General features: G+C 33.9%; 1 protein-coding gene across 1 annotated transcript; it reads left to right on the plus strand.

Moving 5' to 3' along the window:
• The first annotated feature begins 2281 nt into the window (after nucleotides 1–2281).
• Nucleotides 2282–6534, plus strand: LOC127856144 (tyrosinase-like protein). The gene is made up of 4 exons (XM_052392178.1): nucleotides 2282–2589; nucleotides 3147–3293; nucleotides 4650–4753; nucleotides 4882–6534. The coding sequence occupies exons 1-4, from the start codon at nucleotides 2506–2508 to the stop codon at nucleotides 5741–5743; spliced, it is 1197 nt and encodes a 398-aa protein (XP_052248138.1). The 5' UTR covers nucleotides 2282–2505; the 3' UTR covers nucleotides 5744–6534.
• The last annotated feature ends 10958 nt before the right edge of the window (nucleotides 6535–17492 follow it).

The following is a 17492-nucleotide window of genomic DNA, read 5'->3' on the forward strand; positions in this document are numbered from 1 at the left end:
TTTTACAAATGTCAAACAAATAAACATTCCCCAAGAAATAATAAATAAAACTTGTATTTGCTCGTGAACAATTAGCATGATGAGGATCAGCCTTGATATTGATGACGAGGTGCAATCTTTTGTCTCATCGAATTTTCGCTTGAACAAAAGACACTTCAAGCGGTAGTATCGTATTTTGTTCAATGGTTACAACTAGACAAAAACATAATACACACATTATTGTACAAATTGTCGTGGTATTTATTATTCAAATGTCTATCAATCTAGTTTTTCTTTCTCATAAATTAGAGCCTTATAAACGCTGTCATAGTAAGCATGTCTTGTATACTAAATGTGATTGCATTTTAAATATGCATGCTTGTAATAGATATCACTTTGAACGGTTTCCACTTTACATAAACACACACGTTCGTATATTTTAGTTGTGGTGTAAACGCATCAAATAAAAAAACACATATAATAATAGCAACATTGTAAAACGAGTCATAAGGATTAACCATTGTACAAGTAATTCGGCTTTAATTGTGAATAAACTGTTGGATTCTTTATGTTGATCATACGTTTTGTACAATTCCTCTTCTGTTTAATCTCGAAACCTTCCATATCGTTCGACAGTCCACTGTGGAAGACGTGTTTTAACAATCTTAGTACAATTCATTTAATAATAGCACCTCTTCATGACTTACATATTATTGAAATGTCCGTTTGAATTCGAACATTTTTTTATTATTTTCCAAAGAAGGTGCGAACTTGTCTGTCAAATCTTCGATAATCGTCTCTCACATAAGACATTATAACAGGTATACATGTTACTATAGAAAAATCTCAGCGTTTCCGCACAAAATGTCATGTAAGAGATGTTGAAGGCGAGCCAAGCCTAAAATTTATTGCGAAAAGCGTACTCATATACAAATCAAGTATGTTAAAATGTGTTGAATTAACGGGTACGATAAACAATAAATAGTAAAACAACTGAACAAGTCTATATGTAGATCATGAACACATGTTCCAACTTAACTAATCTTGGATAAAGTTGTTCGAATGTCTATGGTTTTTATCTTCCGACAGTTCTTTACAATTCAATAATTTAATTTATATGATTGATCATCTGTTAATGTGAGTCGAACATGACTTACAATATTGAAGCTTTTTTTTCTAACCATTTAATATTATTAATATTAAAATCCAATTTATTTATCATCTGTACTTTTACACTCCTTTTAACTTTTGAATAACGTTTATTTTATCACTGTACTATGTTTATGGTTTTCATCCTTCAAGTTTTTGTCTGTACAATGTCATCATGAAATTCAGTTTATGAATTATTTATACGTGTTCGTCTTCCGAGAAAAACTTTAATATGATCGTTGCAATATTTTTATTTTGGAATATTTTTTTTGCGCTTATAAAATTAAAATTCACAATATTTATCACTGTATATATTAGTCGAACAAAAGGCTTTTTTATAGCGATATATGTTATTATTTGTGAAAAACGACAAAAATATAATGGTATGTTTGATATTTTTACGTGATTAAGGTTATATGAAACTCAATGAAATTGTCAAGATGACGACGTCCATATGTGGTTAAATAATTGTCGAATGACAAACAACTTTGAAGTTTACGCAAATAAAACATTATGTCTGTCTGTCTGCCTGTTCAAAATGTGTCCACATTTTGTGTCTTGCATTGCGGACAATTGCAATATATTGCATTAAATACTTCAATATGTACGTTAAATATTTAAAATGAAATTCAGTTCTAATGTCTTATTTAAATACGTGTTGCCGAAACTGTTTACAAGTCGTAGTACACGCGGTGTTAGGTTGTCCTCATTGGTACAAACCGCGCGTTCTAACTGTAAGGGTCTATTCTAGGGTTTACATCATTCAGAGAAAATATTATGTAGCGCTGCTAGTTAATGCAATATGCTATATTTTAGAATAAAGGTAGTTCCATAGAACCATAATAAAGTAACGTTTATCAGCTTGATCCTCAAGTTTATTTACCAACATATAAAAGAACAATATTTGATGTATTTCAATTAAAACCATGAGTAGTTTGCTGCAGATCAAATTACATCTTATAATCATATCTGCAGTTTTCATATCCTCAATGTTACAATGCAGTTATCAAATGTTCACTTTTCTTATATTAGAATCAAAACAAGTACAGAGAAAATTTCTTGGCGGAGCTTAACAAATCGTTATCAATAGTAAATCTCATATTTGCAGAAAATCACGGCGTTACTGTGTGTATTTGCGATTACACATGCTTCCCCGCTCGAAACGTTCTTGGCACCAGAGCTCGCTGACTGTGTCAACAGTTTTTCATCGCTTGCAAACACCACTGTTCCAAAGGCTTCAGTATCTGCTCTAGACATCAAACAACGAGAAAATGGTGGAGGACCGATTGTCGAAGATGTAGCGATCGACTACGCTGGCAGCGAAGTGCCCATATTGGAGACGCTTGAGGATGTTCACATGTATTTATTAAGCAGTTTATGTGGAAAGAGGGCAGGGTGCGATGGGAGGACTACAACATCACAAAGACGGACATAGACCTCGTGAACGACCTTCTTGAATCCGTACGCTAACACGTTTCTGACGGCATTTAAACAGCATGATTTATACCCATCTTCGTATTGAAGTCAGAATTTAATTTATATGAATCATGATGAATTTTGTATCTATAAAATACTTAGATACTACTCATAAATTAAATTGCATTGGTATAGAATTAACAACAGAGTAAATGGCTAATGCCTTCTAATAACTATAACACGGATTTTTATATTTTTTTATATTTGATCATTAACATCGATTTCTGAAAAACTTAAAATTTAACTAAGATAATTTAAAAGGCAGTATTTTGCAACCGTTTTGACACTACTATTACAGCAAATATATAATATAGTAATGGTTTATCTTTTGTTTAGTCCACACAAATATTAACTTAACAGTTATCATTTACAGAAAAGACATAAGAAGTTTTTGAATAATTGATAACTTATATTATATGTTTTAAGTACGGTTGAATAACATGAATGAAGCTACGTATGCATGAATCCATATCACATGTATGTCTTATATATATTGCCACAAAAAAACATTTATATTAATTTGCTTAATTATATTTAATTAGATGATGACGCCGACAGGCGTGGAGCACTCAAGAAGTAAGCGTCAGTCCGTTACTCCACCGACAGGTCGCCGAATTCGACGGGAATATAGAAGGTTATCCGACGGAGAAAGAAATGCATTTCATACAGTATTGCAGGCGATGAAAACGGTATGACTATTAACAGTAATAACATGGTACTACTTCTTATCAGGAAAGTGTTACCATAAGCAAGTGTCTGTCATTATAATCGCGCTAAAATCTGACACAAATATATGCTCCCGAAGAATAAATAGGGAAGAGAGTTAGTTTATTGTAATATGTAAATATTACTTATTGAAAATGTAAAAAAAACAAGATTTGCATGTTCAATAAAACACGTTAAGTTTAATAAACTTAAACAAAATAAACTAGTAGGTATAGAAACCATAAAACAAAATGCTGAATGTATATTAATATATGCACATATATCCAAGCTATGTAATCGGGCTGTTTAAACAATTCATTGTTTAGAAGTACTTTACAATAGTAGTACTTTATAATGCTTGGTTCTCAAATCTTTTAAAGAAGAAGGAATTGGTAATTACTTTTATTTACTTAATTTTATATTACATTGTTTTTATTTTGTTGATGAGATGTACAGTAAACCATCGATTTATTCAATTGCAATGAAATATATTTAAATTCATTTTTTGCGCTTTTGTTTATTGATAAAAATTCTTTCAGGGTATTGTTTATTCGCACGTGTATGTTTATGATTAATTATGGTGTACGTGTGAGGTTCGGCCCGATATTTGATCATTTTTAGTTGGTAGCGTTTACAGAGCTGGTTTTGCAAATCAGTATTTGCTTAGCTAGCTTAGCTACGCTAAGGACTGTAACTCACTACGCTAGGAACGATTACCACTGCCTGTTTGCACTGCAGACGACGAATGCTTAGGAGCGTCTGCTATACTACTGCAGTGGGTGTATTTACCAGCTTGTAAGTCGACATTGGCCAGTTTAGTGTTAATCATTGAAATCTGTACATATTGGCTACTTTTAGGGAAAAGGGGCTCAATGCATGTCAAATAAGATTAGCCTTTGCACACTGATTAACCTGTGCAATGCGCACAAGCTAATCAAGGACAACAACAGCAAACAACTTAAGTGCCTTCAGGGCTTTTATTTTAAACCCCTATTTGTTTGTGTTGACCGTTCTAATGCGGTGAACATAAATGTAGTATTGTGTTTGTTGTATTTCCCTCTGAAATGTAATTTCTATGTGGCTCATTGTGTACATAAATATTTAAGTTATAATTGGTGGGTTATTTGTCAGGTATGGCAAGCTTTCATATCAGTTTGCACCCCTTTATTGTAAATCAATGAGGATGTAGCCCTCAAGCCATAGGTTTAACCCAATGGTATAATGTGAGAAGTATTTCTGGTTCAAATAGTTCTCAAAACACTGATGATGCTTTCAAAGTAAACAATCCATTCAATGACAGTTTACCACAGTTTGTTAACATTTTCACTCGTCTGTTACAGAATGGACAGTACAACACGTTCGCAAACCTTCATCGGGGTATTGTTACCACGTCAGCACACAGGGGTCCCAACTTTCTCGGGTGGCACAGAGTATATCTAGCTTTGTAAGACACAAACAAAATTCGATGTCATACACTGCCTCAATTGTAATTCGATTGTTATTGTTATAAGGTTTGTTGTATAGCGTTTGCAATGCCCATGCATTATATATGTTCCACTTTGATTGTTACAGGTTTGAGGAAGCAATACGAAGAATTAACAGGCAAGTTTCACTCCCATACTGGGATACCACCCTAGACTTCGATATGGTCAATCCAGCAACCACAATTGTGTTCTCATCGGCGTTTTTTGGAAACGGTGACGGACGGGTGACCACGGGGCCATTCGCAAACTGGGAAACCCCTATCGGAAGGCTGACAAGGAATATTGCAGGAGGAAGTACGCTATTCACCAAAGCGAATATCCGAAGTATCCTGACGCGTTGTCGAACAAGAGAAATCACCGTTCCTACTGCGTTACCTCAGTTCAACTTTGAATCTTTCCACAATGGTCCTCACGTTTGGGTCGGTGGACAAATGTCGGGAACGAATACAGCCGCCCACGATCCCGTATTTTTCCTCTTCCACGCTTTTATAGACTACGTTTGGGAACTGTTTCGCGTCCACCAATTAAATGATTGTCGAGTCGACCCCAGCACAGATTATCCACCAGTCCTTGGTGAACATGCCCCCAACAGAGCAATGGACGGGTTACCAGGTTACCGCAACATTGATGGTTATCGCAGCTACTGGACGCAAAATTGGTATAGTTACGAAAGTTCTCCGAGCTGCCCAAACTGTAACTCCCCATATTTAAGATGCGACACGGCCCACAGAGTATGCGTGTCCAGTCAACGAACGCTTGCACGCGATGAACCAGCGACTGTTGGTGGTTGGTTTTCTTATGGGGCGGCAGCCAACTCAATATTTTCTCAAGCAAGAGACGATGTTGCAATGCTCAATATCGGTCCATTATTCATAGGGCCACCTGCTGAACCGAGGACTCAGATAGGTCAGGAACGATTACGATTATCACGGATGGGAGTAGGAAAGTAGGGAAAATAAGGAAAGACAATTTCTTCTGTCAACGGCGCTACCTGGCCCGTTTGCTCTGTCTGTAAGAAATAATTAATATGTTACTTTTTACACAAATGATATTGCCTTAAATGGCAATTTATAGTACATGTGTTTTATGGTTATGCTACTTATTTTGAATTCAATTATGCTGAGAAAAGCAATACACTAGGTGGGACAATATTTCCAAAATTGTTTCAATGTCACAAGGCAAGTCAGTAACCATGGTAGAGGAGCTAAACGACCGCACTTTTGCGCCTTGTCTGTTGTTTGTTCTAAATTAAACATAAAACAAACATTAGTTATTCTCTAGTGTTATTTACCAGATGTCAAACAATAAAATAAGCATATGTTAAATTGTTTTCCCAAGCTTTTACTGTTGGGTATTTGTATTTGTTATACATATGAACACAAATGAGGAATTTCAGTACACCCTCAAAATGCAAGATTTTCAGATGACTGTATAGAATAACAATATTAATACCTTACAGAGTTTAATTATATAAATATTTTTACAGTTTCATTGATATCGATAACGTCTCGGGCGCCAGTCTAAAGCACATGGTTTAAACCATGCGGACAGTGGTTTCCTGTGGCTGCGGATTTTAACAAGATAATGGTGCGATTGTGCATTCGCACTGATAAATCTTAAACTCATATCTCTAAACACCCCTCAAGAAGACGAATAGTCGAAAGTGTTAGGGTATATGATACGTATTGTTTACACTGTTTGAACAATTTCTTTCGCATGTATATATTTTTTCTCCCTTAAATAAATTAATATACTTTGAACGAGTTTCTTGTTATGGATCCCGGAAAAATGAAATGACGTTGTTGTGAAATATAGTTCTCTCCCTTTAAACACAAAATACTCATAATTTCACTGTATCTTCTAGATCCAACGTATTTTCGCTGTGTTTCTAACATAGTGCTAGGGTATTTATAGATCCTGATCGGATAATGCCCAACTACAACTATGGTTTCATGTTTGTAAATAAATTCATTCATGTAACTGTCCCTTCTGTGTATGTAAATTGTTCCAACGTTGGAGATGTGTTACGGTGTTAGGGTGGGGTATATAAATGTGCATGAACTATCTTTTGGGGGGGATGGGGATTTTATAGTAGGTTTGCTTTATTCTGCATCGTAGCTAGGCGCACACGCCGTAGCCTCCAATGGGAAAATGAATGTCTGTTTGAATGTCTGTGTATCTGGTTGTTCACACATATGTTTCCCCTTTATATATATATAATATATATATATATATATATATATATATATATATATATATATATATATATATATATATATATCTGCTCCTTTATTGGGCATTTTAACATGGACATAAACTTATAAACTAATTGGCATGTTAAACTATATAACATACACGCGTTGTTCGTAAAAATTATTTGAAAGTTAAATAGCGATATTTGTTAGTCATCGAGTTTGGCATCAAAATATCATTTTATATTAATATCAATATATTATCAATTATTTTATGGACCACATTATTAAATTATATCATTTCCACATGCTTTGACTGGGGAAATATGATAACGTTGATAATAAAAATCTTCTGAATTATATTTTCATGGATGCAAATAAGTTAAATAACGAAAACACATGTATTGGCAGACGCCTTATAACCTTACATCGATTGTAACCTTGACGTTTGATAGGCCGCATTTGTGGTCTCCACCAGCGTATATTTGGTTTCCATATATGCAAGGGTGCTCCCATAAATAAGAAAGTATCAGGATATTGTTTTCCAACCCTCCATTACATGATGCTATTTAGAGCAAAGCTGTACAAAAAATGTTGCTCCTTAATAACACAATTTAAGACTTGCTCAACGCTTGTAAAGTTTTCAATACAAGCTTCATTGAATATATAGATATATGCTTATAGTTGCCATCAACCGATATTGCATATTGTAATTTTGTGAAAACGCTAGTACTTGACCAGTGATTTTAGCATTTGTCACTTAACAGTTATACTTGGCTCAACGTAAGGCTTTTCAGGCTCGGGCTTATGAAAGACAAAAGGTTGCGCTAGGAAACATTTAAACACAGCGTTGCATGTCGGCTCCTCAGACAGCGTTTAAGGTACAGTCCTTAGAAAACAGCAGATTGCTGATGATGTATGTCTTAACCTTGGTTTTATGCTGGAGCCTCCAAAGGTTTTACAGTTTTCCATCTATTAGGTATCTCATTTTGACACCAATATCCGTGTCCCTGAATGCGTCTGTGAGCATGTCATTAACATGAGACCGAGTCGTGTCGGTTTCAAGACGCAGCCTTGCTTAACCGCGTTTGTAATTAGGAAGGGGTCAGATAACTACTGTGCAAGGGCGACGAATTTCCTGTGGCATCCGTACTTCGCCATTATCTTCAACATACCTTCTCCGCTGACAGTGTCAAAACTCTTGGTCAGGTCGACATAAATGGAGAACATGTCAGAGTTTTGTTCCTTATTCTTCTCTTGGAACTACCTATCACCAAGTGCCATTTCGATGGATCCTCGTTAATTATAGAACCCACATTTACTACAGGTGAGCTATGAGATGGTTCAGCAAGATCCTGGCACGGATCTTCCTTGCAACGATGAGCAGGGATACGCCTTTGTGATTGACGCAGGTATATAGGTTTCCTGATAAAATAGTATTTCAAATCCTGGGAACTATCTCTAACTCCCACATTAGAAGAAATATCTGGCAGAGACTTGCAGTAATTGATATCCCTCCCTCCTTGTATATCTCAGCTTTGATGGCGTCAGTACCAGATCTTGCTATTAGATAATTATTGTTAAATAATTGTAGAGTTACAATGTATTGTTCGTAGTATAGTCTCATCTACATCTTTCATGACTTAGAATAGCAACCACTCATAACTGGGGTAACTATTTGCTGATCAATTCGTTGACCTTAAGTTGTGTAATTGAAAGGTGAAAAAAAGCTGTGTAGTTTGGTCAAGACGATTAATAATAATGTACCAAAGTTGATAACGAATGTTTCATCATTTCAAGTATTGTTTTTCCAAATATTCAGGACATAAACGTTTTCTGTATGCTGTCTGTTGCTTCGTTATGTGGTATGTATCGGTAAAGATGGTAAAGATTGAAAGGAAGGTATCATTAACAAAACACCGTCCAGTAAATTATTAACTGAATAACAAAGCACATTAATTGTCATTTTATCACATAAAACAATTACACAATTATTTGCAATAGTCATTTTTATAAACAGTCAATGTATTAAGAAATACCCAAACTACTATTTTTATGTTATGTTTTTTTAACATATATATTGAAAAAAAATACGTAAATACATCTATTTAGTGATATATACTAAAAGACTTAAAATGAAAAAAGTAAACATGAAAAACCGTTATTCACACACTCCAATTTGATTAATAAACACGATGTTTATCTATATCATTTTTTTATGATGTATGACTGTATATGTATGTTATTTTCTCTTAAAAAGTATATTTTGCCTCAATGTTAGGAGACAAATAAAAATCAAATCAGTAATTAACATGCATAAGTTTAACAAAATCGCCGAGACTAATATAGCATTCATTTTATAACCTAAACATGATTTAGTTCTGAATTGCCACAATAAAGCATCAATAAATACTTATATTAATAAATTAAGTATGTGAAGCGCAAGCTTTATTATCCGTTTTAACTAATCCGGTTGTATGTACGAACCCTCGTACTCTAGGTATTTCTTTGATGAACGTTAGGAGCAAAATGTTTGGTGATATTAATGATCTTTTCTGTTCAAATAATTAGCAGAATAGCATAATTGCAAGCAGAACTCCGTATAAGTAGCTTATTTTCAACCTGAATAGTTCAAAAGTATAAACGTAGGTTAATTTGGCGAATGTTCTTAGGTATATACGTAGATTTTTTAAAGTGATGAGAGGAAATTACACTTGAAACTATTTGTTCATGCAACTCACTCGTTTGAAAGGAAATCTGCAAATTGTTCTGGTTTCATTATGTTCCATTAAAGAAGACGCTTTAATAACAGAGACCAAATAGTTTAACTTAAGGAACTATAAAAGGAGACGTTACCAGCATGATCGATTTTAAATGATTAATTTACAAGTTATCTCGCTTTGAACTTTGCAGGGCATTCAAAACTACATGATGTATCTTACTCAAGGACGATATTCTTTGATGCCTGAAACCAAAATCGATTAAATCGATCAGTTTATTTTTTTTATTTTGTCAAATAAGTGGCATGAATTCCAAAGCCGTTGCAATCATGTCATGTTTGTCAAAGACATATGGCGGTAACAGTAGCAGCTAGATTTACGATGGCAAAACAGTTAGGTTATCTCCCCTGACACACGTCATGATTCGGCAGGCAACCCAAGTAAATGGTGTGTTCATGGTTGTAGGGGATTGTGATTAGGAACATACTACGGTTGCAGTGATATGTTTACCATCCATGGATTGTGATTAGGAACATACTACGGTTGCAGTGATATGTTTACCATCCATGGATTGTGATTAGGAACATACTACGGTTGCAGTGATATGTTTACCATCCATGGATTGTGATTAGGAACATACTACGGTTGCAGTGATATGTTTACCATCCATGGTAATTTATTTACAAAAAAGATTCAAAATATCTTATCTGTTAATCCGTAATCCAAAGTAACTAAAACATAATCAGTTTACAGCGATTGAAGATACGTTCTTCACGAAATGCATCCATCTTCCCCTCTGAAAATTTATAAGTTTTATGAATTCATTTCCTGTGTTTGTGTTCAAATTCATGTCGGATTTTTTTTATAGTTTACTTGGACAAACTTATTATAGATAAATCAAAGGTTCCTATTTTTATTTTATTACAATGAAGAAAAAAAATTCTAACAGCTTACATAAATCTATTTTTTTAAACAGCATGATAAACGGATTGCTTGTGTTTTGTCCCATACATCTCGTTTATGATGTAGGCAATAATGTAGCGTTGTTCCAACTCCATTACAGCACATTTTTTGATTATGAATTTGAAGATAATATAAAATTCTGACGTTTTTTATCTATCAATTACATTCGTCTGTCATTTAATATTTGAGTAATACTAATTGTAGTTTAATTGTTATCCTTGTCAATAATAAATTTTCTTTTCAGTACATCTTGGAACAATTAGCATAGTTTGGTTTCATCAACTAATGGGGATGCTTTATTATAGACCGATGTTATTGATGCTTATAGTGATACTGATGATAATCGTGTCTTTTGTGACAATAATGTTGTTGGTGATTATGTAGCTGAAGATGATGGCATATTTGATAATGACAACGTTTATGATGAAAACGTCGTCTATTTGCTCGTAGGCTGTTTAAAAAGTTCATGTACATGTGAAATTATAATAAAATATAATTAACTTTTATGTTCGCATATATAAGCAAAAACTAAATTCCATTCTGCTCAATTATAAACTAATAATAGCAATATCTTGTATATACGTCATATGGACCAAAAATTATCCTGATACCATGAGGATTTAGTTTCTTAAAATAAACATTCATCTTATGAAAATAAACCTCTCTGAAGTAAGATACATGTTATGGACATGAACCTCTCTGAAGACGTCGTCTATACATTTAATGGAAACCAATTTCTTTTTAAACTTTATTGATACATCTCATGAATATAAACATCTTTTAAAACCTTGTGGATTCAGTTTATGCAAGTAAACTTCTCTTAACAAGAAGACGATCCATCTGATAAAAAACATCTTTCAAGATCTCATGAATACATCTGATAAAAAATAAACTGTTCTTGATACCATAAAAAACAGCCTCTGGAAATAGACAGTCTCAATGATTTGTTGGTACATGTTCTTGAAATAGACCTCTGTAATTTTGTTGATTCCGCTTCTGACAACGGTGAGCTCTAAATACAACGTGGATAAATCTTAAGAAAAAATCTCTCTTCCGACCTTGTGGATACATGTTATAGAAATGAACTTAATACATTTTAGATATTTATTAGTTTTCTATATCCCTCTAAAATCCGTTATGATTTCAGATACTGAAAGTAAAGCTCTCTTAGCATCTATTGGATACATGAAAATCAACCTCTCTTCAGAACGTGTAGATTCATTTTCTGAAAATAAACCCTTCTTATGACCTTGTGGATACATATTATGTTAAGATCTATAGTACACCTAGTAAATAAATCTATCTTAAGACCTCATATTTATAGTGAATGAAACCATGTTTTGATCTTGTAGATTCAGCCTCTTTAAATAAACATTTCTTAAGACCTCGTGTATACATGTTATGGAAATATGCCTCTCTTTAGACCATGTGGATACATTTCGCGGACATGAATCTCTCTGATGACGGTCTTAATTCAGTTTCTTTAAATAAACTTACGTACTATTCATTTCGTAAAGTATTTAATATTACGCCGTTAAAAGCGTATCCAGTGCACGCGTTTACAAACTGAATCGAATACCGAGATAAGTCGGCCTTTAATATTAGGACAGTCAAACTGCCATTAAAAGCATTTTAAACGTGTACAACATTTACCGTTGATAGCGCGACAAATAACGGTAGTACAAAGTGTTGTGACATTAAGCGTATAGCGTTGAATACAGAGAAGTTTGTGTTGCGAGGCTTAGAACGCCGGGAGCGCGAGCCTTGGCGAGCGCTTTCGGTGTTCGAGCCGAGCAACATATAGAGAATACTAGGTTAGCGTTGAATATAGAGAAGTTTATGTTGCGAGGCTTAGAAAGCCGGGAGCGCGAGCCTTGGCGAGCGCTTTCGGTGTTCGAGCCGAGCAACATAAACTTCTCTGCATTCAACGTTAATCCTAGTATTCTATTAATCCCATTCGATTTTTTCAACGTGACATTTGACTAACCTTAGCCTTACAATTAGTTTAATTCATTCTTAAATATCGCTTAAAATCTAACGAATGTAACCATGAGTAGTGATATAAATGTATTTGTTCTGGTACGCAAAATAGTCTTAAAAAAATTCACACACCAACTGTAAAACTGCTAAAAATATCACCATATGCCTCGGTTCAATTTTACGCAGCATGCGAATTGTAACACATTACGACCGCGTAAAGAAGATTTACTATAATTCATTTTATTTTCGAAAGAAAATGATCAAAATCCAATATGGCGGCGATTACTCCTGACAAAATGATGTCGATGTCAACATAGATTCTACATGTACACTATCGACGAGTCAACAGACAATTGCAGCGACTGCCCTTAATGTGACTTAATATGCAGGGCAATACGTTTTCCGACTTCGGACGACGAATTTAAGGCACGCAGAACGTGTTTTTTTATATAATGTTATGGGTATGCCGTGTGTGATCCAATGCATCAATGGCCCCCATGTTAAAATCATTTCCCCGAGAACAGGGAACGACAAAAGTACAAACAAACACCAAAACACGTTCGAACTAGTATCTTACCTTTAATTATCCTTTAAAATCCATCTAATAATCCATTTAACTCAATAATTGGCGATTTTGCATCTAGGGTCTTTAATAATTATTTTAGCATAGTTAAATAAAGACCCTTATGCCATCCTATCACTATTTTCAAATGAATTCGTTAAACTTTCTTATTCGTCACACGCTACGTCATGTACTCTATGAACAATACTGCTGTTAAAATGAACCGGAGCAGTTTATCAAATAGCCGTTGGAAAACTCGGATGCATTTGCAGATTTCTGCAGACAAACATAATTATGTTTAAACTTGCACAATGTTATTTGTCTATGATAAATGCCCTTATTGTGTACAAGAAAATAATTCAATATATAAATACACAAAGAATGGAAAACATTCCATTACACAACAGATAAATCAGTAGATCTAACCGTGGTTAAAATGGGACGTTCCAAATTCCAGTGTGGTGCTATTTTTACCATCTTATACTATACACAGCTCTATGCTTAACGTGAATTAAATCTGATAGCAAATATTGCAGATTATTTATGAATTGTGCGATATTTGTATGGCTTGTTGTACATTCTTAAATGTCAAAAGTATATGCATGGATTATAAACAATGCACATTACACGAAATAAGGAAAATGTGATTAATTGACAATTCAAATACCGTATGTCGATATACAGTATATGTACATGTGAAATAAGTCGCGTTTATAATAAATCGTCAATTTTTTGGGGGAAAATGACGCAATAAGTGTCATTTTATGACGCCATCAATCAGCTGATTCATTATACGGATGGCAAAAAATTATGTCATATGACTAGATTTAAAGGTTGAAGGTCGTATAATTTTGAAGCTAAAGTTTTCTCGACTTTATTAATTATGAAAAATCATTCAAAGGTAAAGTTAAAAGTAGTCCGTGCATGTGTCCTGTGCACGTGACAGGGCACGTGACAGGTATATCCCACAGTGTTGAATACAGGCTAGTATATTCCATAAGGTGTTATACCGTCAATGTCGCGTTGAAAATGGGATAAAAACTTCTCTGTATTCAACGCTAATCCTAGTATTCTATGTATCCCATTTGATTTTTTTTCAACGTGAGATTTAACATAAATATATCTTATAACCTTAACAATAATTTTAATTTATTCTTAAAAGCGCTCAAAATCTAACGAATGTAACCATGCGTAGTGATATAAATGTATTTGTTCTGGTACGCAAAATAGTCTTAAGAAAATTCACACACAAACTGTAAAACGAGTAAAAATATCAAAATATGCCTCGATTCAATTTTACGCAGCATGCGTATTGTAACACATTACGACCGCGAAAAGAAGATTTACTTTAATAAAATTCATTTTACTTTCGAAAGATCAAAACCCAATACGGCGGCGATAGCTCCTGACAAAATGATGTCGATGTCAACATACATGTACATGTAGATTTACACACAGAGACTCAGAGTCGTTCTTAACATAAATTATCAAAAGAACTATACTCGCCTTATTTTTTTTCATGGACGCTGCAGATTTTGATGGCGTCTAGATCTAGCCTCCACATCATGTAGTTTGTGACCCAACACAAGCAGATAATCCGTCATAATTCTATTAATTTTTGAAACACTTGTTGCAAACGGGTTATTCTTACTGAATAGACATTCTTTGATAAAATAACAAAGACAAAGTTTATTCATCAAAGAAAATACCCTTACGTGTACTTACATCCAAAAGTAAAACAATTCGAATAGACTACTGAACCAAAATACACACCCATCAATATGTTCTACACACACAATTTCACATCCAAATGTGCTCGCACATTCTGAACATCAATAGATTTAACACGAATAAGCTAGATCTACATGTAGATCTTAATCCTTCGTCTCACCGGTTCCATCCGAGGTAAGTTGTCCATAGACTATGCACTTCGTATTATAATTACATCCAGGATAGATGTACACGGAACGAAATCGCGTCTTCAATGTTTTATTCCCAGACATCGCATACTAGTTTCGTGTACACAAGAAGATGACATCACATATTTTTGGAAAAAGACGCAATTAGTATGTCATTTTATGACGCAATCAATTCGTTATACGGATGGCGAAAAATTATGTCCCTTGACTAGATTTAAAGGTTGAAGGTCGTGTAATTTTGAAACTAAAGTTTTCTCGACTCTAGAGATTTCTTATGAAAAATCATTCAGTGGTAAAGTAAAAAGTAGTCCGTGCACGCGACAGGTATATTCAACAAGATGGAAGACAGGCAAGTTTATTCCACAAGGTGTTATACCGTCAATGTCGGTATAAAAATGGAATAAAATTAAATATGCGACACTTAACTTCGATAGGTTTTCTGACATTCAAAGTTGACTGTGATGCAAAATTGTTTAAAAAGGTGCCACAAAAAAAATACAACCAGTGTCTACGCACTTTGTGTACTGAATTTTCTTTATTAGAATACGATCATCGTTTCCAAAAGTGCAAATGTTTAAATTGCATAATACAACCAAATTTAAGCAGGAACATGTTAGTATGTTACGGACATAAACTTATGTACTTTGAACATTTCAGAAAATACAATTCAAAACATTTAACTGAAACATAATATATTGTGAAAAAATAACCTTTGAAACCTGTTGTTTTAAATAGGTATAGTGATATCATAATGTATTTATTTCAAATACAAAAAAAATCTGTTATATTCCGACGGCTTTACTGTGCGACCAATACAGCAAACCTAAATACTATTATAATATATTCTACAAATTCCTTGTAGATAAATATTTATAATAATCGTTGAAAATTTCCTGTTAAATTAAAGGGTTTAGTCATATAACGTTGACTGTTTAAGATTGAACCGGTTTTCGTTCGATCATGTAAATGATAAAAAAAATCTTTACATTAAAATGCAATACGGCAAATTAATAAAATAATTATCCATAGTTCTGCGCGAATGTTATACTCGTTTTTAATTTTGTGATACTGTAAAACCATTAAATTTCGTGTTGTACGGATTTTCGTGGATTTCGTTGGTGAGCTAAACCACGAATTCAAGTACCAACGATTATTTATACATTTTTAATCCGAAATCGGTCATTTCCGAATGTCATTTCCGACATTTGATTTTGTTGTCGGTTATCCGAGATATTTGCTTTTTGTAAAAAGTACTTCACTTCAGTAGATCAAATTACACTATATCTTGACTAATTAAAATATTTCCGAATTGAAAATGGTAATAATACTTTTTAAATCAAGCACGGTATTTAAACTGTACATCAACGATTGTTCTCTTTTACGTGGCGTCATCAAATTAAGTTTGCAGATTGATCACATATATCAATTCGTTCCAACTAAAGTTAAAAGAGACATAACGGTTATCACACGTGTATTTAGGGGACCTTATTACTCAATTGTTACTACTAGGGGACCTATTACGCTGAGAATTGCAAATATTGTTAAAACAACATTGGTGGCAATTAGCGAGCGGGGACCCACACGTGCGCCGCTATATCACTCTTATAGACAATTATCGGCAACACTTTCATGCTTCAGTGCACATTAACCTCAAGTCTTGCTGTCAACACAGATAAGCAGATTATGCTTCGTTATAACTCTGATTGTTTTAATAAAAGTTTAATTATTATGACGGTCAGTCTTCCTAGAAAATTTTAAATCCATGAAATTACGTATCAATAAATTAGTTATTTTTTATTTGAAATCCAAGAAATTACGTGTCAACGAATTAGTTGTTTTTTTATTAAACCACGAAATTTCATATCGACGAATTTCTATACGTTTACAGTATGCAAAGTAGTATCCGTTATTCTTTGCCATGTGTTTGGTCAAATTCAGATAATTTTAAAATTGACACCATGTGTGGCCTTTTTACACGAAAAAGTCCCTTTAAATGTCTATGTAAAACCCCGAAACGGACCGCACACATTCTAACCTGAACATAGCCCGCAAGTCTTTGCACATTTCGTGTTCAAGGCCGGGCAAACGATCTCTTTAAAATCAGCACAATTGTCGGCGTTCATTATCCAAAATGCCGTTACAGTGCACTCACCTAAAGATATCATTTTTACAGAAAATGTAGGTGAAAATATTATATAAAATTATGTTCATCCCTTAAAAACGTGTTGAATGACAAATAACGAATGTATTTGTGTCATTCGATTCACAGACGACATCATGCCGTATACGATGAATGACGTTATATGACTGTTTGTAGTTTACTAGGTTGAGACGATAATAATTATTCAGTCTGCGGTTAACAT

The sequence above is a fragment of the Dreissena polymorpha genome, chromosome 13, assembly GCF_020536995.1.
Source record: "Dreissena polymorpha isolate Duluth1 chromosome 13, UMN_Dpol_1.0, whole genome shotgun sequence".
NCBI classification, from domain to species: Eukaryota; Metazoa; Mollusca; class Bivalvia; order Myida; family Dreissenidae; genus Dreissena; species Dreissena polymorpha.

Coding starts and splice junctions, on each gene's coding strand:
- LOC127856144 (XM_052392178.1), top strand. CDS start 2,506: ATGTGGAAAGAGGGCAGGGTGCGATGGGAGGACTACAACATCACAAAG. Junction 2,590..3,146: donor TGAACGACCTTCTTGAATCC/GTACGCTAACAC, acceptor ATATTTAATTAG/ATGATGACGCCGACAGGCGT. Junction 3,294..4,649: donor TATTGCAGGCGATGAAAACG/GTATGACTATTA, acceptor CGTCTGTTACAG/AATGGACAGTACAACACGTT.